The sequence below is a fragment of the Thamnophis elegans genome, chromosome 16, assembly GCF_009769535.1.
Source record: "Thamnophis elegans isolate rThaEle1 chromosome 16, rThaEle1.pri, whole genome shotgun sequence".
Classification (NCBI taxonomy): Eukaryota; Metazoa; Chordata; class Lepidosauria; order Squamata; family Colubridae; genus Thamnophis; species Thamnophis elegans.
This window is the reverse complement of record NC_045556.1, coordinates 2590609-2615682: the sequence shown is the minus strand read 5'-3', so window position 1 is coordinate 2615682 and position 25074 is coordinate 2590609. Positions and strand designations below refer to the sequence as shown.

Sequence of the window (25074 nt, the reverse complement as noted above, 5' to 3'; positions counted from 1 at the left end):
CAATAATAGCTTTTTGGAAGAAAAAAAATTCAAAAGACTTGGGAAAAGTTTTGACCCACATTTTCTTTGGTTGCGTTTAACTGGGGCAGCAAGAAAGTTTTGTCCTTCTTGAATGGCAACTTTTTGAGTTGTCTTTTGACAAATTGAACATAAAATAATTCAATGGGCTAAAATATAGGAATGCATGAATGTGTTTTCTATAAAAGTAGGAAAAGTTGGGCTGAAACAGGGGCAGGGCGGGGGTGGGAGGGAAGCTGGATTCTGAAATAGAGAATAAGTGCAGCTTTTTTTTTGGAAAGGAAACGACGTTCCAAAAAAGATACAGAGTTGTAATACTTGCTATTGGGGAAAAAAATAGATTTTTAAAAAATATTCTTTTGTTTGCAAAGAATAAATTCCCTTGTGAAAAAAGAGAGTAGATGCTGAGGTGCTAAAATGTTTTATCTATAGAACTTGCTTGAGAGAATATTGTTCTATGTTTCTAGCCTGCTTTAGATAAAAATATTGCCCCTTGCGATTTGTCTTCTGAGAACTCTGAACCTCTGCAAGCTATTAGCCACTGGAATTTTAAAGGGAGTTTTAAAATCTCCTTCCTTCCACAGAAATTTGTCAGAAGCCCAGAGCGTCTGAAAAGATTCTGGAATGAGTCTGGAAAAAGATTCAGGTAAGTGAATATCGGGATGAATTTGAATTGGTTTATTTGTGATACATTGAAGCAGACAGAAGATGGAATGGAATCTACTTTTGGGACAATGATTCATGAGTTTCTTTCTACCTTGCATATTGCAAAGGCTCCCTTAGTGCTCTAAACCTGGTTGTTTTCCTTGCAGACGTTTCATTACCAAACTAGGTAACATCATCAGTGCCAGAAGTGAATGGGGATCTTGCATTTCCTTCTAGCACTGGTGATGTTACTTAGTTGGGTAATTCAACATCTACAGAAAAAACAACCAAGCTCAGGGAGACCTTGAACTACGACCTTGAACTACGAATATTCTCGTTTATTAGCTCCTGCTCTCTTCTATAAATCAGTAAAATCAAAATCCTCCTGGCTGTAGGATTATGATATAGAAAGATTGAAAGAAAACAAGTTGTAAAGGAAAGAGGAAATCCAGAAAAATGCCGTCTTTTATCTTCCTCACAAATACCTATTTGGTCCCAATGGAAAAAGAAGAGCCAACACAGCTAGACTTTAGAGGGTTTTTTTTCCATCTCCAGATACTGTCACTGAATAATCTGCTCTTGTTTCCTAGCTCTTCTCTGGACCACATCAGCGGACGGGCAGGTAAAGCTGCGAAGGGACCCCACCTGCTCACAAGCGCCAATAACAATTCACCAGATGTTCCTAGACTCTCTAGAGAAATACAAGTCCCTCAACGCGTTAGCCAGCAAAAAGGAGGGGAAATGGGAAAAAATTACTTTTGCGGAGTATTACCGCCTCTCTCGGAAAGCAGCCAAGAGCTTCCTGAAGGTAAACTTTGGGTTTTTATAGTGTAGCCTTCATTTTCATTGTACAAAATAAATACCCAATACCCACTGCGTAGTCTTTGGGATGACTGAGACTTATTTAAGTGAGTGCCCGTATGCGTGAAATTTTATCTTTATTATTCAGAATGATCTAAACTGTTGCATTTTTGCAACATTTCTTATAAAGAATAATACTTCAGCAGGAATCCTGTGGCAGCCTCTGACCTAACAAACTTTTGGCATATACCACTTTTCTGTTTTTCTCCTTCCTCTCCTTTTTCTCCTCCTCCTCCTCCTCCTCCTCCTATTTTGCAAATTGTGGGCCGACTGCCTTTTGAGCAACTGCAAAGATATTCAAGCCCTGATAATTTGGTCCTTCCCGTCCTCATGAAGCCACAGCTGATTTGATAAGTGAAGACAGCCACCAATGTTCTTCTTTTTATTTTGACTAAGTGAGGCAAGTATTGTTCAAACAGCAAGATAATCGCAAAGGGTTGGGAAAAGCAACAACAGCAGCTAAAATCAGAGAAACAGCCAGAAAGTTGGCGTGGGATAAGGATTCGGTGCTAAATGACCTAGAAATTATGCATGCCAAGCTAAATGAGAAAGGGGAGGAGGGGGGAGAAATTAGCAAAGTTCACATCTGGGGGGTGCGGGGAAGACTTCCTCTTTCTTTCCAACAATGTTGACTGTATTGTTCCTTTTTTTCCCCCCTCAAGCTCGGCCTTGAACGATTCCACAGTGTTGCGATTCTGGGTTTTAATTCTACAGAGTGGTTCATTTTGGCAGTAGGAGCTGTATTTGCTGGGTAAGGTTGGAAACGTCCCCGTTAGGGATTTACAGAGGAAAATGCGACACAAATAAACTGGCCAGGGAAGATGGGCTGAGGTAGCTGATGGTTTAGCTGAAGCCCCCTTCTTGGCCAGCTTCAGGTGGGGAGAGCTGGAGGGGTACCAGCAGGTCCCGAGATCAACAGGTTACAAGCCATTGGGTATTTATCCCAAGCAAGCTGCATTAAATGCAAAGGATGAGTGGAAAAAAAAAATCTGCAAACTGCAGACAAGTCTTGATGCTTATATGGAATTGTCCATCAAGTTTTCATAAGCAAATTCCCACTGATTTCTTTTTAACCTCTTTTTAACCCAATATTTCCTAGGATATTTCATTTTTCTGGGAGAGGGCTGGATGATAACTTCCCACACCTCTTAGTCTAGATCTGGGTTTCTCAACTACTTGACTACTTGAAGATGTGTGAGCTTCAACTCCCAGAATTCCCCAGCCAACTGACAGAGGGGAGTTGAAGTCTACACATTCTTTCTGGACTTGGAGAGTTGGAGTCCACACTTCTTCTCGACCAAGGTTGCGAAACACTGGTTTAGATTATAGTCTAGCATTTCTGGCTAGTTTCCCATCCAAACACCAACGAGTTGCAGTCCTGCTTTTGAGATCAGCCAAGATCAGTTGGAGCCTAATTTTAAAAAAAATCCATTGTTCTCCTATAATTGTCATAAGCCCTAGGAAATATTAACCCACTTGTATGATATGGCATGCTTGTCATTAAAAAGAAATTGTTATTTTCACTCAACAACAGTGGCATTGTGTCTGGGATCTACACCACCAATTCTCCAGAGGCTTGTCATTATATTGCTGATGACTCCAGAGCTAATATTGTGGTGGTGGAAAACCAGAAGCAGTTGGACAAGATAATGCAGGTAAGGAACCTGCTGATAGAATTTACACCCCCGTTTGAGAATGTCAGCTTGACTTTATTTACCTCTATTTATTTGAGAATTTATTTGCTGGGCTTCCATTTATTTGTTAAGATTTGTGTCCCACATTTTGCTGTTCTAATCAATGTCAGCTTAGAGCAGCTCATATTACAGATGTAAAGCTTATTTTGAGATCCAGTAAAATTGGCTGTGAAGGGTTACCCTGGGCTGTACTCAGTTGAAAAACAAACCCAGATTTGCATGTCACTAAGCTGGTTTGTTTACTTTTGTCTTAAGGTGTCAGGTGAAGTCAGGCATTGTGGTTAGTCAATTGAGTTTTATGGCTTAAATGTTACATCCATTTAAGCAAGCTTTACAATTCATTACAATTCATGTTTGTCTGTCTGATTTCTTTTCAGTTGAGTTGGAATGTTAATTTTTTTTGTTCTAGTATTATCCATAATAAAAATACAAAGACTTAAAAAAAAAATCTCAAACTTTACACAGATCTGGGATCGTTTACCATACTTAAAAGCTGTCGTGATGTATAAAGATCGTGTGTCTGAGAAACATCCCAATTTGTATATGGTATGTAAATTTATGCTAAATCAAGTAATTCATCCATTTTAGTTGCCTCGTTAGTTTTCATTCCATTCTTCCTTCCCATTGCTAGGATTTCTGTAAATAGTAAAAAACAGTTGCAAGAGGAAATATTAATACTTCAGCAAGACAGAAAAGGGGGAAAAAAATCTGGGGAGTGTCTGGTTGAGCCGATGCATAGTGCTTAGCCATAGTTTGTTAAATAAGCCACAATTGGCAGATTCAAACGTACAGCTAGGTTTAAAACCTGCCTTTAGAAAATAGGTTCATACATCTTACTAAGAATGACATGAACCTGGTTGATACAATTAAAGATATCTGGAATTCTAAAAACCAGAAGAAACACCCTATATCATACACCCTATTACACCATGACAACTTTAAGACCTGTGGACTTCAACTCCCAGAATTCATCTTCCAAGATTCCCCAGACAGCCATTCTGGCTGGAGAACTCTGGGAGCTGAAGTCTACAAACTTGCCAAGGTTGGATACCTGTGCTATATACTGTGCATCCTCAGCCTTTAAAATAATACTTTCCCACACATGTGAACAAAACTACAGACTTAATAAAGGCGTTATCTCAGATTAATCAGCGAAAACTTGAGACCAATTTAGCAACAGTAGTAAAACTAAGTCACCAAGCTAACTAATCCCACAGACTTTAGCTTGCTAAAAGACATCAAGAGGTGCTCTTATGAATTATGAAACGTGAAGATGGTTAAACCTCAAGCACAGTTTATTGGCTAGGAAATGATGGTCTCTGTTCCCAACATGTAAGGGTGTCCTTCCCTGCCCTTTGGAAGGACCGTATGGTAGTAATGGCGAAAGGATTTCTCCCCAGACTTGTTGACACTTCACACTTCGTCATCCTGACCAAACTGACACCGTCCTTCTTTGAAGTGTTAATGGATGTGATCCCGGTTGCCTGGGTGCTGTTTCTTGGCCAGCTCATGCGTCAGCGTCAGATTTCCAATTCTGTAGATGTTTTAGCTTTCCGTTCTAAAACTCTCCATGGATGGAGATTCACAGGAGCCTTCTTCACATGGTTCATAAGTCAATGTGTGAAATTATATGTTCTGTAGCTGCTCTCTTGTCCCAGCAATTAGACCAGTAAAACATCCTTAGATTTAGACTCTTTACTTGTTCAAGGATAGGACCAGTCCTTTGGAGACCTATCAAGAATCCTTTAGTTCTTCCCCATTGTATCTCTAATTTTCTCAATGTCCGTGTTTTTTTTAAAATTGTCGTTGGATGTAAAAAGAAGGACATTTATGCCCTCAAAGACCACATTTTAAAAAGAATGTAAAACCAAAAAGACCAGTTAGTAGTCCAGGATGTAAAATTAGGAAGGTGGGGAGACAATAATTGAACTTACAATCCTCCCACTACAAAAATCTAGTGCTGTTTTCCCTCCAAATGGTATTAATTTAGCAACTTATTTGACAGACTACATGCATCCCACATAAAATAAACAGGGGTTTTGTTTCCTGAGCCCAACTCAGAACCACAATGGAAATTCAATGGATTTACTTTGGAGCGAGCATATGCATTGCATGGCCATATCAAAATTGTATATTGGTGTATTGCAAAAGCCTTTAATGCACGAAAGATACCCAAGATTGGCTAAAATAAATGCAGGAAGATTAACAGATATATTATGACGAAGACCTGGGTATCTTAGGGACCTTCCTCTCTGTTCCCTAGATGGATGAATTCATGGAGTTGGGAAACGAAATTTCGGATGGACGACTTGATGACATCATCAACTCCCAAGAGGCAAACCAATGTTGTGTCCTGATATACACCTCTGGAACAACAGGGAAGCCCAAAGGGGTCATGCTGAGCCACGACAATGTAGGTATTTTAGCTGGGTCCATGTCAGTAAATGCTAACAATAAGAAATTAGAAACAAAAATTAAACCTCACTGCCAAAAATAATGCAAGAATACAATGATAACTGTATTACGTGATCGATTTTTGCATTGAAGATTTATTAATAATCCCCTCAAGGCCTGAAATACGATGATTAAAATCTAGATAGTAATCTACAAAAAAAATCTATTTTTTTTAGTAATCTAAAAAAAACAACAACACCAGATCTAAATGCCGAAATATCTAAAAAAATGTAGAACAAAGTTCATATTTCTTCTGGAAGTAAAAAAAGAAATAGTAGAGATTTACAGTCAGGATAACACAGACAAGTGCATTTTTAGTATAACACAACAAAGGGCCATATTTCTACTTGTCTCTAGCCAGGGCTCAAATGTGTCCTGCCAACTGCCTGGTCTTTTTGCCAGCTTGGGAGTGAAAGAGATTACTCTGTCCTTGGCTGAACTGGCATAAACCATGTTTTCTCTTTTATTCCAACGCTGCAAAGGATTCCAATCACCTTGGAAAGAGGTCAGGGGGCTGGGAAGCGAGACAACCACGGCAGAAGAGAGATTGGCCCTGGGCACAGAGAAAATTGTGCCACAGAGTTTTTGGCAGTCTCAAGGAAGGCTGGAGACCACTTCAAGTTGGCAGTGGAGGGAAGTTCCGCAGTTGTGCCCAGTGGAAGATATGTCTTTTAAGCAAGGATCTCCACCCTTGGCAACTTCGGACCTGGGTACCTGAGAGACCGCCTCCTGCCAATTACCTCCCAAAGACCGATTCGATCGCACAGGCTTGGCCTTCTCCGGGTTCCATCTGCCAGCCAATGTCGGCTGGCGATCCCCCGGGGGAGAGCCTTCTCTGTTGCTGCTCCGGCCCTCTGGAACGAGCTCCCCGTGGAGATCCGCACCCTTACCACCCTCCCGGCCTTCCGTAAAGCTACCAAGTCCTGGCTGTTCCGACAGGCTGGGGGGCTGTTGAAATATCCAGGCCCGCTTCAATTGTGAATGTTGTGCATTTTTAAATTTTTTTGTATTGTCTTATTTATTCCCCTTTCCCTGTTTTATTGTGAGCCGCCCGGAGTCCTTTGGGAGTGGGTGGCATACAAAACTAATAAAACAAACAAACAAACTTTAAGTCTTAACTATGCGCTGGCTGGGAAATTCTGGGAGTTGAAACCCACAAGTTGCCAAGGCTGGGGAAGACTGTTTTACAGAATAACAGGGTTTTGGAAGGGACCTTGGAGGTCTTCTAATCCAACCCCTGCTCAAGCAGGAGACCCTATACATTTCCAGACAAATGGCCATCCAGTCACATCTTAAAACCCCCATGGATGGATCCCCCACAACCTCTGGAGATGGTTCACAGGGCCATAAAGTTGATTTTTACCGATAGAAGAGAATATTGGTTTTCTCTTCTTGTTGATCTTCTCCAAAGAAACCTATTCATGGATAACAGAGTTGAAGTTGGAGACCTGAAATGCCTCCTTCTCTGTGCAAATCTAGCTTGCTCGGCCCGGCTATTCCTGATTTCCATGTGCAGGAAAGCTATTTTTATTGTCTCCCTCATTGTGGAAAGCATCTGCTGGCCCTCACTAGGCACCGAGGCCCCTTTTATTAAAAGATGACCTGCTCTAAACGGTGATCAGATTCTGCCCGAGGATTTGGCCACCTTGATGCTGCTTGGATGACGCAGAAGAGCATATTTGGACGCGGTGGAGACAGTATTATTTACTAAGTTGATCTCTCTCCCCCTGCTATCTCACGGCTCTCTCAGCACTTATAAAGTCGCAATAAGCACCCCAACAACGTTAAAACTACGTCTAATTTCAACAGCAAAGTCACGTTACTCAAGTAGGAGAGGAAATACCAAAAAATGCAGAAATGACCCAATACAGATAGTCCTCGAACTTACAACTGCAATTGAGTCCCACATTTCTGTGGTTAAGTGAGCTTTGCCCCATTTTATGAACTTCCTTGCCACAGTCGTTAAGCGAATCACCACAGTTGATAACCCGGTTGTTAAGTGAATCTGGCCTCCCCATTGACTTTGCTTGCCAGAAGGTTGCAAAGGGAGAAATCACATGACCTTGGGCCACAGCAAACAAAAAACACCCCCCCCCCCCCCAGATCCTTGGCTCAGGACTTTAATTCTTTGCCATTTCTTTCTTAAACCTGGGCAGATTACCTGGACCTCTGCCCACGCCAGTCAAGCAGGAGACATGCAACCAGCCGAAATCCAGCAGGAGAAGATTGTCAGTTACCTGCCACTGAGCCACATTGCTGGTCAGATGTATGACCTCTGGACTGGGATCAAGTGGGGCGAAGAGGTTTATTTCGCACAACCGGATGCCTTGAAGGTCTCTCGGCGGGGTTTGGGGGCCGAGTTTCTTTCCCATATAGTTCCGTGCATCTCCCGTAAGATGCACTCTGGACTTTTCAGAACGATAGGATGAGATATCCTTCTAGAGAAACAATAAGGGGAAAAGAGGGTGGACGTACTTCATAGGCGATAACCTGATTAATCCTTTCAGCAATTTTAATTAACCAGTCCCAATCGTGGTAAGATTAATTACCAATAGAAGAATAGAATAGAGTAGGGTAGGGTAGAATAGAATAGAATCGAATAGAATGTAGACTAGAATAAGAATGGGAATAGAATGATATAGAATAGAACAGACCAGAATAGACTAGGAATAGGAATAGAATGCAGAATAGAATAGGATAGGATAGGATAGGATAGAATAGAACAGAACAATAGAATGTAGAATAGAATTAGAATAGAATTAGAATAGAATTAGAATAGAATTAGAATAGAATTAGAATAGAATTAGAATAGAATAGAATGTAGACTAGAATAAGAATGGGAATAGAATGATATAGAATAGAACAGACCAGAATAGACTAGGAATAGGAATAGAATGCAGATAGAATAGGATAGGATAGGATAGAATAGAACAGAACAATAGAATGTAGAATAGAATTAGAATAGAATTAGAATAGAATTAGAATAGAATTAGAATAGAATTAGAATAGAATTAGAATAGAATAGAATGTAGACTAGAATAAGAATAGAATAGAATGATATAGAATAGAACAGACCAGAATAGACTAGGAATAGGAATAGAATGCAGAATAGGATAGGATAGGATAGGATAGAATAGAATAGAACAGAACAATAGAATGTAGAATAGAATTAGAATAGAATTAGAATAGAATTAGAATAGAGTAGGGTAGAGTAGGGTAGGGTAGGATAGAGTAGAGTAGAATAGAATAGAATGTAGACTAGAATAAGAATAGAATAGAATGATATAGAATAGAACAGACCAGAATAGACTAGGAATAGGAATAGAATGCAGGATAGGATAGGATAGGATAGAATAGAATAGAACAGAACAATAGAATGTAGAATAGAATTAGAATAGAATTAGAATATAATATAATAGAGTAGGGTAGAGTAGGGTAGGATAGAGTAGAGTAGAATAAGAATAGAATAGAATGATATAGAATAGAACAGACCAGAATAGACTAGGAATAGGAATAGAATGCAGGATAGGATAGGATAGGATAGAATAGAATAGAACAGAACAATAGAATGTAGAATAGAATTAGAATAGAATAGAGTAGAGTAGGGTAGGATAGAGTAGAATAGAATAGAATAGAATGTAGACTAGAATAAGAATAGAATAGAATGATATAGAATAGAACAGATCAGAATAGACTAGGAATAGGAATAAAATGCAGAATAGAATAGGATAGGATAGAATAGAACAGAACAATAGAATGTAGAGTAGAATTAGAATAGAATAGAATACGGCTAGTGCTCTCTGAGCAAGAACATTCTTGCGGATGTTTCATGATCCAACTAGGTAACAATATCAGCGTTATAAGGGAGACGAGGAGGAGGAGGGGGAATCCTTGGTGCTCCCTGAGCTTGGTTGTTTCCTTGCAGATATTTCATTACCCGTCTAGGTAACATCATCAGCGCTTGAAGGGAGTGAGTTTTGCTTTCCTCTTTATATGCAAGTATCTTGCCCTATCTGTGTTGACGGGAATGTCCTGTTGTTGACTGTTGGTAGTTCCTGGGTGCTGTTTGTTGCTTTAGAGGTGGATTAAAGTACTCTGAAGATTAAGAGTAGGTCTCGTAGGGAGGTGATATATTTTTAGAGTTTAAAAGGGCTCTCTTTGTGACATTTGCTGACCAGTGCCTAAAGGGAATGCTTTTGGGGAAATATGGGGTAGCTACAAAATGATGCCCCTCCTATCCAACCCCCTTTTAAAGCCAAGGGAGGCAGTGGCTGTGACTCCTTCATCTCCTGGTTCCACAATTTAACAAAGAGCCCCCGTGAAGGCAAGATCCTCTAGTCTGACCTGTTGACCAGGGAGTTGGCACGGAGTGGGCACCCCTGGTCTCTTGGCTCCCAACCTCCCCTCTTTTTGGCCTTCGCAGGGAAGCTTGGTTGAGGCCCTCAGAGAAGCTCTGCCCACTTCCCAAATGGGAGTGCCCCGCGTGTGGGAGAAGATGATGGAGAAGATCAAGGAGGTTTCTTCTCAGACCAGCTTGTTGAAGAGGAAGATGCTTTCTTGGGCCATGTCGGCCACTTTGGAACAAAACCTGAGCTGCTCAAATAGGTGGGTACCCACAGGGACCTGTTTTGGGCGGGGGGGAAAGGATTACCTATTTACAGACCACAAACAGAGCAAAAATAAATCCCTCATTCTGTGTTTCCCAACCTCAGATGCTTTAAGATGAGAGGACTTCCTCTCAGACATCCCACCCCCCGCCCCCAGGCGTCTTCCCCAGCCAAGTCCACTCATCTTAAAACTCTGCCTTCATTGAAGCAACACCTTCCTTAGATGTTCTGAAAGTTTCCAGAGCAGCTGCAAATCTTTGCCATCCCCAAAATTTGTGCAGGATAGCTTGCAAAGCTTCGTGGCATCCCATAACAGCCTCTTGCAAGCCACTTTATTTTCTCGGGCCCGTTCAGTGTCCTCGTCTTGGAGGATCAGATAGGCCACATACAGTGGTTGTCCGGCTGGCGAATGTATTCCTGAAACAACATCCAGGTTTGCATGAATGGGATTGTTTTGGACCACTCCAAAACTCGAGACTGGTTGGGTTGGGTTGGTTTTCCACAAGGGGGATCGAAAGGCCAAGGGAATGGACATTAACATTAAGAGCCGAGGTGGCGCAGTGGTTAAATGCAGCACTGCAGGCTACTTCAGCTGACTGCAGTTCTGCAGTTCGGCTGTTCAAATCTCACCGGCTCAAGGTTGACTCAGCCTTCCATCCTTCCGAGGTGGGTAAAAGGAGGACCCGGATTGTTGTTGGGGGCGATATGCTGACTCTGTAAACCGCTTAGAGAGGGCTGGAAGCCCTATGAAGCGGTATATAAGTCTAGCTGCTATTGCTATTGCTAACAGCTGGGAAACCTTGACCTCTGGCCGTTCAGCTTGGGGGCTAAAGACGCAGCATGGCCTTCTCCAACTCGAAGAGACGCTTGTTCGGCAGGCCGAGGCAAAGAGGCCGTCCCGGAACCAGCGAAATCTGGGGGCTGAGCAGGGGACAGAATGGATCTGCCCTCAGTGTGGAAGGGATTGCCGCTCCCGAATTGGCATTTTTAGCCACACCAGATGCTGCGTTAGGACCTTTTTCCAGAGCACGGAACCATCGTCTTTGGAGACTGAAGGATGCCAATGAAATTAGTTTAGTTTATTGACATTGCACCCAAATTAAATGAAAAGACACATCCCTCACATTCTCTACGATCGTATTGAAAACCCCCGATGTTGCATTCATGTTGCACTGTGCAGTAGAATTCAATATAGTTATTGCTCTGGGGTAGAAGCTGTTCTTCCTCCTATTGACAAAGGGACCCTCGGCTCCTCCCAATCTCACCTCCACCCCCCCTACCCTTTTTGCCTCTTTGTAGGGACTCCAAGCCCTTCTGGATGGGGCTGGTGGACTCTCTGATCCTGGCGAAGATCCGCTGGGCCCTGGGCCTTTCCAAGTGCCAGAAGCATTTCTCCGGAGCTGCCCCTCTCCCCGTGGAAGTCTCCCACTTCTTCCTTGGCCTGAACATCCCTATTTATGAAGGGTATGGGATGAGCGAAACTTCCGGTCCTTTTTGCATCTCTGGGCCACACATGTATCGACTTCACAGGTAAAGATCCGGCCCATTCTCCTTAGCAACCCCCAAAAAGAAACTTTGGGAAGTTTAGCTTGCAGGGGGTGATGGCTAGGGGCCATCTGCAAAGATAAGGGAGGGAGAATGGGATTTGTGGTGTTTTCCCTGCCATCCCTGGGTGTGGGTGTGAAATGTAGCTTCACAGAAAATTGTGGTTGCCCCGTAAGATTTCGGTCCTTTACCTCCGACTCCTGCAATTAAAGACTGCCTTTTTTTACAGCGTATTAAACTTAGTTGTCACGATGATGGAGTTTATTTGTGCTTCATAAACTGGCAAATAAAAGCATTGGTTTCATTTAGTGACTCTGTTAAGCCCACTGTGGAAAACCCATACGATATTTGGAATTCTTTGGAGACTCAAGAGCGGTGTTATAAGAGCCGAGGTGGCGCAGTGGTTAGAGTGCAGCACTGCAGGCTACTTTAGCTGACTGCAATTCTGCAGTTCGGCTGTTCAAATCTCACCGGCTCAAGGTTGACTCAGCCTTCCATCCTTCCGAGGTGGGTGAAATGAGGACCCGGATTGTTGTTGGGGGCAATATATGCTGACTCTGTAAACCGCTTAGAGAGGGCTGAAAGCCCTATGAAGCGGTATATAAGTCTAACTGCTATTGCTATTGCTATCCTCAGCAACGCGAAGAGATGTGAGCTTCAACTCCCAGAATTCCCCACACCTCTTTGTGTTGCCAAGGGTGACAAACACTGCTCAGAGGTAACATTGGAGAAAAAGGCAGACCTGCTTCCCCATATTTCTATAACCATTTCCTCTTAGGAGTATTAGATATTTTCGTGATGCATCTGGAAGCTGTTGAGTGCCAGAGCTCCGATATTTTAAAAAAATAAGCAAATGTACAATTGGATTTTTTATTTTATTTTAAAAAAGACTGTCTAAGGTTGCGTGGGTCTGGTCATCCTTGACACACTCTTGTTTCTGCTGTCCTTTTCCTTCCAGCTGTGGCAAGGTTGTGCCAGGCTGCCACGTTAAGATAGTCAACCAAGACGAGGATGGCAACGGGGAGATTTGCTTTTGGGGACGGAACGTCTTCATGGGCTATTTGAACATGGAGGAGAAGACCAGGGAAGTGATTGACCAGGATGGCTGGTTGCATTCGGGAGATCTTGGAAAGATGGACCAGGATGGATTCGTTTACGTCACCGGAAGAATTAAAGGTGATGCCTTCTTTGCCGCGCGTTGTGAAGCCCTCCAGATGTTTGGAGACCACAGCTTCCATACTTCTTCCCCACTGGCCAGAGTGGTTGGAGCTTTTAGTCTCAAACATCTGGAGATTGCCTTGCCCTCGTTCACTTCCTTTCAGCTGCCCAGGCTGTTAAATACTCAGGTGCTTCGACCCCAGTGGTTCTCAACCTTCCTTATGCCGCGACCCTTCAATACAGTTCCTCATCTTGTGGTGAACCCCAACCATAAAATTATTTTCGTTGCTACCTCATAACTGTAATTTTGCAATTTTCCGATGGTCTTAGGCGACCCCTGTGAAAGGGTCGTTCAACCCCCAAAGGGGTCCCGACCCACAGGTTGAGAACCGCTGTTCTACCCAGTACTTCAGAACCAAATTAATTTTTTATAAAGTTTTCTTTTTTCATTTCAGACATATTCACAAATATACATTCTTGTAAATACTATTGACATATATCTATTAAATATTGACGTTCGTCACACTCTTCTTACAAATATAGAAAACACAGTTGGGGTCACTTTCTTGCCATCCCGTATCTCCATCTTGTTTTGCAACAGCCCTACTCCTTCTGTCTTCTCAACCTTCCTTCTCCTTTCCTCCTCTCCTTCCTCTTTCCTTCTTCCCTTCCCTTTCCCCCACTCCTCTCTTCTCCCTTCTTACCTCTCTCCTACACTTTCATCCCCTCCCTTAACTTCCTCTGCTTTACCCTCTCTTCTTTTCCCTCCTCTTCCTCTCTCCTTTCCGTTGTTGCCCTTACTTATTTTCTTTCTCTAGTAGATTCTCGGGGTGGCATTCCAGCGATCCCAACTTTATCTTTACATAAAAATAAGTTTTCTCTTCCACATTTTTTTTGTTTCGTACTTCAGTATCAAATTTCAAGCTCCATTATTGATGGAGGCTGCCCTCTTTCGGCCATCGTGCAGACATTTCCCAAGAATCTCCCGGCATTCCTTGAGGCCCGGAACAATTGATCTCTTGGACAGATTCTGAATGGTTAAGTTTCAACTAAATCAGACAATTAGCAGCAGGGCCTACATGGTACTTCCTGAAGTTCAGGATAGCCTTTGCTGAAGTAGATGATATTGTTTGAGCTGGATTTGACTGTTTCTTGTACATAGGATGGGCAAGAGATTCTGCACGATGCCATATGAGAACATAGCAAACTTTCAGTTTAATGGGCGGCTTAGAATTTGCACGGATCAATTTCCCATCTGGGTGGAAGTCTGTTGCATCCAAAATAGCCAGGTTTAATTAGCAGATTTTTCCCCCCCTTCTACAACACCTTACAGTCATTACATCAACATTGTTGTGTCATCATACCTGTACATGTATATAATATTTCGCTTCTATATTTGCACACCTTTATACACAGTTCTCTATATATTTATATACTGTTTTTTTGGCTTAATTAGTTTTATTCTTGTTTTGCAGCCATAAATAACAATTGTTCCAAATTTCATAATATTCCGACTCTTCTTTATCTTTTAATTTCAGTGTTAATTTGTCCATTTCTGCACAATCCAAAGTTTTTTTTTTATCACTAATTCATCCGAGGCGGTATTACTTTGTTTCCAGCATTGGGCAAATGCTATTCTAGCTGTAGTTAGCAGATGTGTTAATATGTACTTAATTTTCTTTGTATATTTCCCTTTGATTGTTCTTAGCAGAAAGATTTTGGGCTTGTATTTTATCTGTTCTCCTGTAATTTCTTGCACCCATTTCCAAATTTTTGTCCAATATTTTTGTGTTTCCAGGTAGGTTCAGGCATTTGGATTTAATTTTCACATTTCTTTTCAATCATTGTACATCTTTGTACAGCTTTGATGTGGACGAAATGTAGTCATTTGCGTTCATTCCTGTAAGTTGCCTAGCGCATTGATCGATTCAAATGATACCGCGGTTTGGTTGACGTCATTTGCGATTTGAATGGACATTTGGCCGGGGGTGGGGTGGGGTGGGGGGGTAAGGTGGAAGAAGAGGATACCCCCTGCACTAATTCATTCCACTGAGATTTTACTGAACATGCCAATGGGGCTACAGAGAAGCATTTTCAAGGATGCTAGTCCATCTTCCCCGCCACGGATTGAAGCCCAGGATGACGATGAGATGTATTTTTGAGTTGAGCTGTTGATGTTCTGTATTTCTCAGAGCTGATTATTACAGCTGGGGGTGAGAATATCCCTCCAATTCCCTTGGAAGAAGCTGTCAGGAAGGAGCTGCCGCTTATTAGCAATGCTGTGTTGATTGGTGACCGGAAGAAGTTCCTGTCTATGCTGCTGACTTTAAAGGTACATGTTGCAAACAGGGTTTTTTTTTTAAAATTGACTGACCGATACTCAGCTGCATATTTGAAATTTGGGCCTTTTCCTTGGATGCCTTGATGAGAAGACCAATTTCACCCCCTTTCAGATCTACACAACGTCCAGCTAACTGGACTAGAGTCACCCAACACTCAACCCATCCAAGCTTGGGTTTTGTGCGGCCACTCGATTTTCCTTTGACATGGTTAAAAGGGTTACTGTTCTGACCGAGGCTTCCCAAGAGCGTGAAGCAAACTCCTTTCCCCAGCAAAAAAAACCCCTTTTATTAATTGACTGTGAATTCTGCACATTCACATCCAGCAAAGTCTTTCCAGGGAGGATTTAAAGTCATAGACCTTATCTGGCTTGGAGAGCTGCAAAACTTGGCAAGGAGTCTCGGAGAGTCACGAACCAATTAAGTGAACTAATTGTCTCCTGCAAACTCCATTCCCCTTTCGCTCCTCTTTTATTTCCTCTGGGAGGGGCCATTCACCGTCCACCTGTGGCTTTACTCCCAAGTCGACCCCTGTTCTTTAGCTGCTCCCTTCATCTGGCAGCTCTGCACATCCGCACACTGGGAACAGGCTCCAGCTGTTCATCTGCCTCACTTATCTCCGACTCCGAAGGCAGCTGACAACTGTCATATTGCCCTGGTCCCCTTTCTCTGCCTCCGACACAGAGCCTTCCCCAGACTCCAGGACTGGCCCATCTTCCTCCCCAACCTCCTCACGGTCTGAATCTGCGGCCAGCTCCGCTGGTGGGCCACAGCAGTCACGCGTAATTCTGTTGTTGTTATTATTAGTCTTCAGTGGATCCCGATACATCGGAACCCACCGACTGCCTGACCCAGGAAGCCAGAGACTTTTGCCAAAAAGCCGGCAGCAAAGCCACACGGGTGTCCGAGATTGTGCAGAGCAGAGACCGCGCCATTTACCGGGCTGTGCAAGATGGCATAGACCGCGTCAACAGGCGCTCCGCCAGCAACCCTCAGCGCATCCAGAAGTGGGCGATTTTAGGAAAAGATTTCTCTATTTCCGGGGGAGAATTTGGTGAGTTTACAGTGAATTGTGCAGAGGGCATTTTTCCCTTCTGAGCTTAGAGGATTTTGGAAGGTGACGGGTTTTTGAAGCAAGGGAATAAACTCACCAAAACTGCACGAAATCTACCAGCCCACCTATCGTTTCCCTTCAATTCGTCCCTCAAGGACACCTACTAATGACCAATCCCCTCCCCACTTTAGGTCCATCGATGAAATTAAAGCGGCATGCGGTGGTCGAGAAGTACCAGAACGAAATCGAAGCTTTTTACAAGGATTGAAGTCGAGTCGCCTTCGCTCGGTCAGGAGGAGAAATCTTGCAAGTTTCTTTTGTAAAGCATTAACTGTTCCCATGCAAACATTACACTGGAAAAGGTATGAAATCGTTTTTGCAATTTTGGGCGGAAAGCATCGATAATACTCTTGCGGCTTCTCCATCTTATTTTCAATTTAGCAACCAGAAAAAAACCGAATCGGAACTCCCAAATACATTTCAGTTAACATAGGCTTTTATTCTATTGCAGTTATATGGGCTAGAATGATGAATTAAGCTGTCCCTTGAAAATACTTCTAAGGCAAACTGTATTTTGATTTATTCTGAATTCCACAGGAACTATTCAATCGAATGGATAAAGGTCATTTTTAAGCCAGCTCAAGGAGGGCGGGGGGAGAGAACATATGTCAAAAGATAAAAAGTATTTTGTAAAGCAAAGTTTGTCTTAAAAAATTTAGAAGTACCCCCAAATGTACTCGTAAAACTCTGCAATGAGCTATGATAATTGGTTCAGATGGTGCTGTTGTGTTTATTACAAGCTTTTTATACTGCCATATTCCACATGGCTCTAAATAGATTATTTTATTCAACTAAAGACTTTTCCACGGTTCCAGATTCTTTTTTCCTCCAGCCTTAGTAGTTTCCATTGAGAAATCTGAAGGCTTTCTATGATTCATGACGAAGCTTGTTTGTAACCCCAATGCTTAAACTTAATGTCCTTTCTAGAATCAGTCTGAGATCTTGCAGAGATAAAAGAGGGAGATGCAAAAATAGATTGTGGGAGCATTTGAAGCCTCACTTCTTATTAAAAGAACACAAAAAAGCAAGAGATTTCTTTGTAAAGTCTTTTATTTTCCTCTCGTTATGCATCCAATGGCAGGCCCCCCACTTTCATTTATTACAGACAGCTGCAAAAAAAACCCAAAACACACATTCTGACCCAGGAAAAGATACGTTTCCCAGGTTTTGAGCCCCATACCAAGATATGAAAGTGACTGCATTAAATACCGCACAGAATCACACACAGGATAAAGCTGGCTGCCTCTCACGGATACTTTTCTGACCGTTAAAAATATCGAACGGAATTCTTGGTAGCAACGCAAGCAGTTCTTGCTGGTCTGATTTCAATGGGAATGTATATCACACACAACCCACTCTCAAAATTCCCTACCAAGCTGGAGGTTGGCAGTCCTGTTTGGATTGGTGGTCCTGCCGTAACTCGTACCTCCAATTTGGAAACTTAACGGGAATGTGCCACAGAAACTGGGCGGGGAATCAATGCAAGACATTCGAAAATAGAGGTGGTCCAGTCTTGGCACCTTTTAAGACTTGCGGACTTCCAACTCCCCAAATTCCCCAGCCAGCATGGCTCTCTGGGAATTGAAATCCACAAGTCTTAAAGATGCCAAGGTTGGACCACTCCTGTTTTAAAGGTTCGCAGGATAGTGGACTCGGTAAGTAAAAGGCCAACGGGACTTCCAAGAATTTCCAAGGAAAAGAGAGAAAGGTTCCATCTTTTTAAGGAGTGGAAGTGCTAGCAGCAGAAATATCGATGCTTTGGTACCCAGCATCTCTGCAATTCCTCCACCATCATCTGTTCCCACGAGACAAAGGCAGATTCCCCTTCAAGGACATTTCATGCGTTGATCCCTCTTGCAACAGGAGAAAACTCCCACCTTAGCATGCATTTTGTGTTTGCTCACGTCACCTGGAACAAAAACGAATCAAGCAACCGTCAGCGTCCTCCACACCGCCCCACCTCACACGGAGTACATTTCTGGTTTCTTTTTTTTTTTTTTTTTTACTGTAGTGCCTTGAACTCAGTTCATTGCAGAGCAGCGCACTGAAATATAACCCAAAGCTCTATAAACTCCAAGCACGATACGAATGGCCTGCAGATACATTCTAACCCCAAAATATATATATTTGATATTCACCGAGATAAATATATTATTTTTTTTAAAAAGCATTAGCATTCCCTTCATAATCAGCAGCAGACAAAGGCAATTGATAGAATAGATCCGCGCTGGAAAACGCTAGAGCAAGGGATGATGTGTTAAAAAAAAAATATATACTGAAGCTGTAACAGGATAACATGTTAGTTTTTACTGCTGAATGATATTCCTTCTGCCCTTAAAATCTGGATATTTGACATTTTAATGTACACGAGTTTGAAATGCCCCCCGTTTCAAGTCTTGATGCTTTGGAAGGGCAGCTTCCAGGAGTGAGTAATGAAAAAATAATTCTATTTCCAAAGGAATTTTTTGTTTTTAATTTTGTGCTATTTTTAAGGCCAGGAAGCTGCTTAAGAACAGCTTGAGGAGTGTCTTTTTACTGCTGGGGAGAGAAAAAAAAAATACTTCAAGTTTTGGAGTGTTTCTGGAAAGTGGAAGGGTCTGAAATGTAAGGGTAGCTAACAATGTTATCATTTCAAGCAATGGAAATGGACGTGACGTGTAATAAATAACAGCATCCTTTCGGGAGGGATTGAAACCAGGAGGACTCAGGGGAAGACTTCTATTCCATGGCTCTCACTCTGCGGCAGATCTCGGCGGTGAACTCCGAACATTTGGCGTTGCCTCCTAAATCTTTGGTCAAGACCTAAAATTGGGAAAGGGAGATGAAATTTTGCAAATTGTACATGGATCTTAAGATCATTTATGAACGGGGAAACTGAATAGGCTACCTGATCTAATTTTTCTACCATCAAATTTATAGGTCACACACACAAAGAAAGCTTCCGTTTTATAAGATTTGTACCGAAAGACAGATTTAATGTGTGGTTCCTGCTTTGAGTCTGGTATGAGGTGCAACTTTTGGCATCTTGTCACCTTAATTGATAGTGCTAACTGCATCATTTATACAGTAAAAATAGCAAAGGGTGATAAAACCATCATCACAGTCCAATTATGGTGACTTTACGACCTGTGGACTTCCAACTCCCAGAATTCCTGAGCCAGCCAGAATTCCTGGCTCAGGAATTCTGGGAGTTGAAATCCACTGATCACAAAGTTGCTATAGTTGGCCCACTCCTGGCCTAACCAATGCCTAACTCATTTTGGGAAAAGTGCTGGGATTTTAGGCACGGAAGGCCTGAAACCTAAATAAACAGACATTCAGTCCCAGAATGCGTGACCTTCCCAAAGTCACCTCAGTTTGGCGAACCTTAGCCAAGACCTACCTTCTGGTCTTTGATGGTGTCGAAGCAAGCCGTTTCTATTTTCATGGCGAAGTCGTGCATTCCCATGTGACGCAGCATCATGACGGCACTCAAGAGAAGCGCCGTTGGGTTGGCCAAGTCTTTCCCGGCAATATCCGGAGCTGTCCCGTGAACCTGCGAAGAGAAAGCATCCTCACCCCACTGACCCATCGCTACCCACCCACCCACCAAAGGCCAGTCTAACGAGCTGGGTCCGAGGCCCCTTACCGACTCAAAGATTGCAACTCCGTTAGCACCGATATTCCCACTGGGAGTCACACCAAGACCCCCGATCAAGCCCGCGCACAGATCACTGAAAAGAAAAACACACCACACAAAGAATGGAGAAAGGGCAATTAGCCTTTGCAGTGGAAGATATTTGAGAAGCAGGGAAGCAAAATCAGGTCGCACCACAGGAGTCCGTTTGGAAGTAGAAGCGGTGGACGCATCTTCCACCCACAGGGACCACAATTGACCCAAACGCTACTTGCCTAAGGATGTCCCCATACAAATTTGGCATGACGAGGACATCAAACCGAGATGGATCCTGCACCATCTGGAGGAGAAAGACAGGTAACGGTTGTTTTTAACGTAAGCAGAACGGTGGCCCCTTAAACGACTCACCACACATGATATACTCACATTCAGACACACGGTGTCAAGGTACATTTCGTTAAACTTAATATCTTTACAGTTTTCCGCCGCTTCTCTGCATTTTCTCAGAAAGAGGCCATCGGACATTCTCCTGCACGCAAGGAAAAGCAACACAAGTTGGAGGTCCAGACGTACAAACGGGTTTTTTTGAAATGATTATTTACAAGTAGCCATCAATCACTTGTAGCTAAGCAATTATAAAAGCTTCCTTTGAGCGAGTTAATTTGGAAAAGCGGAGAAGAGGGATTGAGTCTCAAATTGAATAACATCTGCCTGCCAAAAAATATGCCTCCAATATACAACCTCTCTTTCTCTGACAATGTGGTTTTTTTTTTTTAGGTTTAGGTTTATTCGATTTATATGCCGCCCTTCTCCCAAGGACTCAGGGCAGCGTACAACATTAAAAGAAACACATAACACAAAAGTTAAAAAGAAATTAAATAAAATTAAATTTAACATGGTTAAAAAAAAAAAAGCAGTTAGGATTCTGAAAACTGGAATAAGAACCGGGAAGGCTTGGAGTCATTTCTATCACCACCTACATAATATTAGCTTTGTGCACAGCCGTAACTTTGCTCCTCTGATTATTCCTGGCATATTCGAAAGCAAAGTCAGCAATTCGCTTGCTAGCGTCCTCGGTGATGAGTTTAATGCTCTGCACAACGCCATCCACAATCTGAAAGACACGCAAAGGTTAAGCGAGTAGCAAAAAAAAAAAAAAAAAGGTGGGGGGGAAGGGGAGATTATGAAAAGCTTGGAAAAACCAAATTAAGCGGTGAGTTAAAAGTTAATTTCTTTTCAGTTCTTGTGTTAAATTCGAGCAGCCTGCTGAATCTGGGCGTATGGGACGGCTGGAGTTAAAGCCCACTCAAACCACGCACCACGTGCTCGATGCCGCTGTATTCGCCTTCCGTGTTCTCTCGTATGGTGACGATGTCCACATCCGTGTAAGGGGTCTTGTAGCCCTCGATGGACACGCAAGGACGGACATTGGCATACAGGTCAAAGGTTTTACGGAGCAGCAAATTCATGGATGGGTGGCCAGCAGCGATGGGAGTTTTCAAAGGGCCTGGAGAAGAGGCAGAGGCACAAGAGGTGTGTGGAAGTCCTCACTGGCAACACAACATTTAGAAAACCGGCGGTGAAGCAAGCAACATTTTTCCCCCCCTACACCCACACTAAAATGTGATTTAAAAAAGCCACAGGATATGGGACCTTCTTGGCGTATATCCAACCGTTATTGTAGAGGAATTCAAGCACGGGCTTATATCCAGAACTGCAGCAAAACTTAATAGTTTCTTCCTTTCCATCCAAGTACCTTTTAATCCTATTTTGTTCTTGTCCATAGAATCTTTGGCATCTTGGGGTATCATCCACTTCCCTCCCGGTCCTTGGATGGCAGTCACGTTTCTTTCTTCAAACTGAACAGGGACCTAAACACATTTTTATTTTCTTTGCATTATCAACCACCCTCATTATTGTCCTCAGAACCAGACAATTAAATTGCAACTTAAAAAACCAACAACCCAGCAGAGCCTCAAGCTGGAAATTTCTGCCAAAGGAATAAAGGCAGGAGGGATAAGGGAACCCATGAAGCCACCCGTGGCCGAGTTTACCTTAGCAGCTTCAAAAATCTTCGCCACAGCAGCAGAGATTTCAGGCCCAATACCATCTCCTGGGATCAACGTTACCGTCTGAGGCTAGGAAAAAAAATAAAAATAAAATAAACCCTCATCTATCAGATGTTATGCTTAAAGATAGTTTCAAGAAAGAAAAAAAACCCCTGGAGATTATTTGGACTTCAAATGATGCCCTGTAATTTCTGTACATTTTTTTTTAATTCTGCGTTACTCAATGAGAGGATCACAGCTTTCATTTTTTGCGGGGGGCTTCCCTGTCCCGCTACCTTTTTATGGATACAGAATTCAGACATCATCCTTGCAACGTGAAATGATCCACATTATTATGTAAAGGAGTTCACTTTCTTTGTTTTAAAGGGGGGCTGCTGTAAACGATGAAGTAAAAAGACTGATCTGATTATGGAGAAAACCTAGCAAGTTTTGTGATACAAATCTGTTCATGCCAGCCATTCCAATCCACTACTCTGGGAACCATCAAGGGCAAATCCCTATTTGAATGCCAATCTTGAATGCCAAATAGCTGCCTCAAACTGGATGATTTTGAGCATTTTGAGTTTGGAACAGAATATCCTGCAATTCTTACAGGAGGATTTAGCAGTTTTGTGATGCTTTGTACGCCCCTAGCACTCACCCCGTTAAATAGAATTTATTTTCTACACATTTTCCACATGGCACAGGAAACAGAAGTAACCTCTTTTCCTTCCACTCTCCACTGTTTTAAACCAGTGGTTTTTTTTTCAAATTTGGCAACTTTAAGACATCTTGAATCCCACAGCCAGCAAAGTCTTATTTTGGTATTTTACAATCCTCTAGTAAAGGATTTTTTTTTTTAATAAAAGGGCAACAACTAGACTAGTATACTCACATTACTTGCAAAATTTCTGGTCACCTGTTTCTGAATTCTGAACCCCCCAAGAATACGAAAGACCTACAGCAACGAAAATAAGAATATAGTTAATTTTAGCAGCCAGACTTCTGTATTAAATCAGCACTGAGTTTTAAACCAACATAAATACAACTCACTAAACAAATCAGCTCAATTGCAGAACCAAGCAGAGGGGTTTGCAATTAGCCAGAAAACCAATCAAACTGAAGAGGGCAGAGATATCCCTCCCTGTCACTCCAATTTAGTTTCTGAACGTTTCATTGCCTGACTAGGTAACATCATCAGCGGGATTGTCTTGTCCTCCTTAGCTTATAAATGTCTTATGTGCTAGTTGGTTGTAGATAGATAGATTGGATAGATGGATAGATGGATAGGATGAGTGGATAGATAGATAGATAGATAGATAATTAGATAGATATAGATAGATAGACAGACAGATAATGATAGACAGACAGACAGATGGATAATGATAGTTATAGATAGATAGATGATAGATAGATAGAAGAGAGAGAGGATATAGATAGATAATTAGATAGATAGAAAGATAATGATAGACAGAAAGATAATGATAGATAGATAGACAGACGGATAATGATAGTTATAGATAGATGATAGATAGATAGAAGAGAGAGGAGATAGATAGATAGAAGAGAGAGAGCATATAGATAGATAGATAATTAGATATAGATAGAAAGATAATGATAGACAGAAAGATGATAGATAGATAGACAGATGGATAATGATAGTTATAGATAGATGATAGATAGATAAAAGAGAGAGGAGATAGATAGATGATAGACAGATAATGATAGAGATAGATAGACAGATATTTAGTTAGATATACAGACAGACAGGATAATGAGAGTTAGATATAGAGATAGATAGGCAGACAATGATCTTGTCTATCAGACAGATAGATAAACTGATGGATGGATAGAGACAGATAGATATAAAATAAGTCAGGATAAATAATAACAGGCAGCAGACAACGATGAGCCCGTGAATATCAGTAATCCCTTCCCAAAAGAGTGGGGGTCACACCTGCCACTCAATCTCAATGCAGCCAGTGGGGACCCTTCAAGCAGTCCTCCTCCCCTTCCTCCTGGCCTACCCCGCGGGGTTGTTGTGAGGAGGCAGCCAGCGGTGTGTGTGTGTGTGTGTGTGTTGGGGAATCAGCCTCCCATAAGAGGCAGGCAGGGCCAGAGGAAGGGCAGAGGCTCCCACCTGGCTGCAAGGGGTGCTGGCCTACAACTCCCAGCCACCTCTCGGCCTGCCGCGGGGACTGCCGGGAGTTGTGGTTCGGTCCCCTCGGGAGGGCCGCAGACCGCGCTTGCTTCAAGGCAGTTGCCGCACTACAGCTCCCAGCAGCCCCCGCGCGCCTAGCAAGCGAAAGGCCTGCCGGGAGTTGTGGTCTCCGGGGCCCCGCGAGGCGCCAAGGGCGAAGCCGTCAAAGGGCGCCCGAGAGGGAGTCACGGAATGCCCCCACCCCACCACGGGAAGGGAGGGGCGATCCAACTCTCGCGAGACTTCCCAGGGGCCACCCGGGGGGTCCTGCTGAGGGGGAAGCCAAGGTCACCCCTCAGGGCCCGCCTCACCTTCGGAACCCAGGAACACGTAGCCATGGCGAAGGGAGCGGAGGCGGCAGCGGCGACCCTTTCACTTCCTCGCCGGATCGCCCCCCCCCCGGCTTGTCGGTCACGCCGCGGGTCTGAAGGGAAAGAATCGGCCGCGGCCTCTCCGGCGGCGCTGCGATGGGGATGCGCCGGCCAATCGGCGCCGGCGGACTACCCCGGGCTGGCAACGGATTGGTGGGAGGCGAGGAAGTCTACGCCCCGTCCCACCTCCGCGGCGGCCGGGGAGGAGCCTTTCCTGATTGGTCCGCGCGGCAACCCAGAGCTGTTGAGGGCGGGGCTGCAAAGGGCTAGAACTTGCCACGTGACCTGGCCTGAATTCGTCCCCTCCATGTGCGAATAGAATAGAATTCAGAATTGGAACGGAATGGAGTGGAATAGAGCTGTAAGGGACCTTGGAGGTCATCTAGTCTAACCCAAGCAGGAGA

The 25074-nt window shown here is 43.1% G+C and overlaps 2 protein-coding genes across 2 annotated transcripts; one reads left to right on the top strand and one right to left on the bottom strand.

Annotated features, from left to right (window-relative positions):
- Positions 1 to 1264: 1264 nt before the first annotated feature.
- On the top strand, positions 1265 to 17441 carry LOC116519456 (long-chain-fatty-acid--CoA ligase ACSBG1-like). Its single transcript, XM_032233322.1, has 12 exons — positions 1265 to 1471; positions 2187 to 2275; positions 3059 to 3179; positions 3684 to 3764; positions 5482 to 5631; positions 7829 to 8005; positions 10096 to 10277; positions 11579 to 11809; positions 12783 to 13000; positions 15175 to 15314; positions 16129 to 16375; positions 16567 to 17441. Exons 1-12 carry the CDS (start codon positions 1340 to 1342, stop codon positions 16641 to 16643), a joined length of 1845 nt encoding a protein of 614 aa, XP_032089213.1. The 5' UTR covers positions 1265 to 1339; the 3' UTR covers positions 16644 to 17441.
- A 286-nt stretch (positions 17442 to 17727) lies between these two features.
- LOC116519455 (isocitrate dehydrogenase [NAD] subunit alpha, mitochondrial) lies at positions 17728 to 24903 on the bottom strand. The gene is made up of 11 exons (XM_032233321.1): positions 24611 to 24903; positions 22995 to 23057; positions 22106 to 22189; positions 21808 to 21922; positions 21371 to 21558; positions 21032 to 21165; positions 20478 to 20580; positions 20327 to 20391; positions 20064 to 20148; positions 19818 to 19970; positions 17728 to 19237 (listed from the first exon to the last, which is right to left on the bottom strand). Exons 1-11 carry the CDS (start codon positions 24635 to 24637, stop codon positions 19154 to 19156), a joined length of 1101 nt encoding a protein of 366 aa, XP_032089212.1. The 5' UTR covers positions 24638 to 24903; the 3' UTR covers positions 17728 to 19153.
- Positions 24904 to 25074: the final 171 nt, after the last annotated feature.

Bases quoted from the DNA above. Each gene is read 5' to 3' on its own strand.
- LOC116519456 (XM_032233322.1), top strand. From the start codon at position 1,340: ATGTTCCTAGACTCTCTAGAGAAATACAAGTCCCTCAACGCGTTAGCC. The intron at 3,765-5,481 runs GTATGTAAATTT...TCTGTTCCCTAG, and splicing joins AACATCCCAATTTGTATATG to ATGGATGAATTCATGGAGTT. The intron at 13,001-15,174 runs GTGATGCCTTCT...TGTATTTCTCAG, and splicing joins CGTCACCGGAAGAATTAAAG to AGCTGATTATTACAGCTGGG.
- LOC116519455 (XM_032233321.1), bottom strand. From the start codon at position 24,637: ATGGCTACGTGTTCCTGGGTTCCGAAG. The intron at 20,149-20,326 runs GCAAGTAGCGTT...TTTTCTTTTCAG, and splicing joins TTGTATGGGGACATCCTTAG to TGATCTGTGCGCGGGCTTGA. The intron at 19,238-19,817 runs GTAGGTCTTGGC...TCCCAATTTTAG, and splicing joins ACACCATCAAAGACCAGAAG to GTCTTGACCAAAGATTTAGG.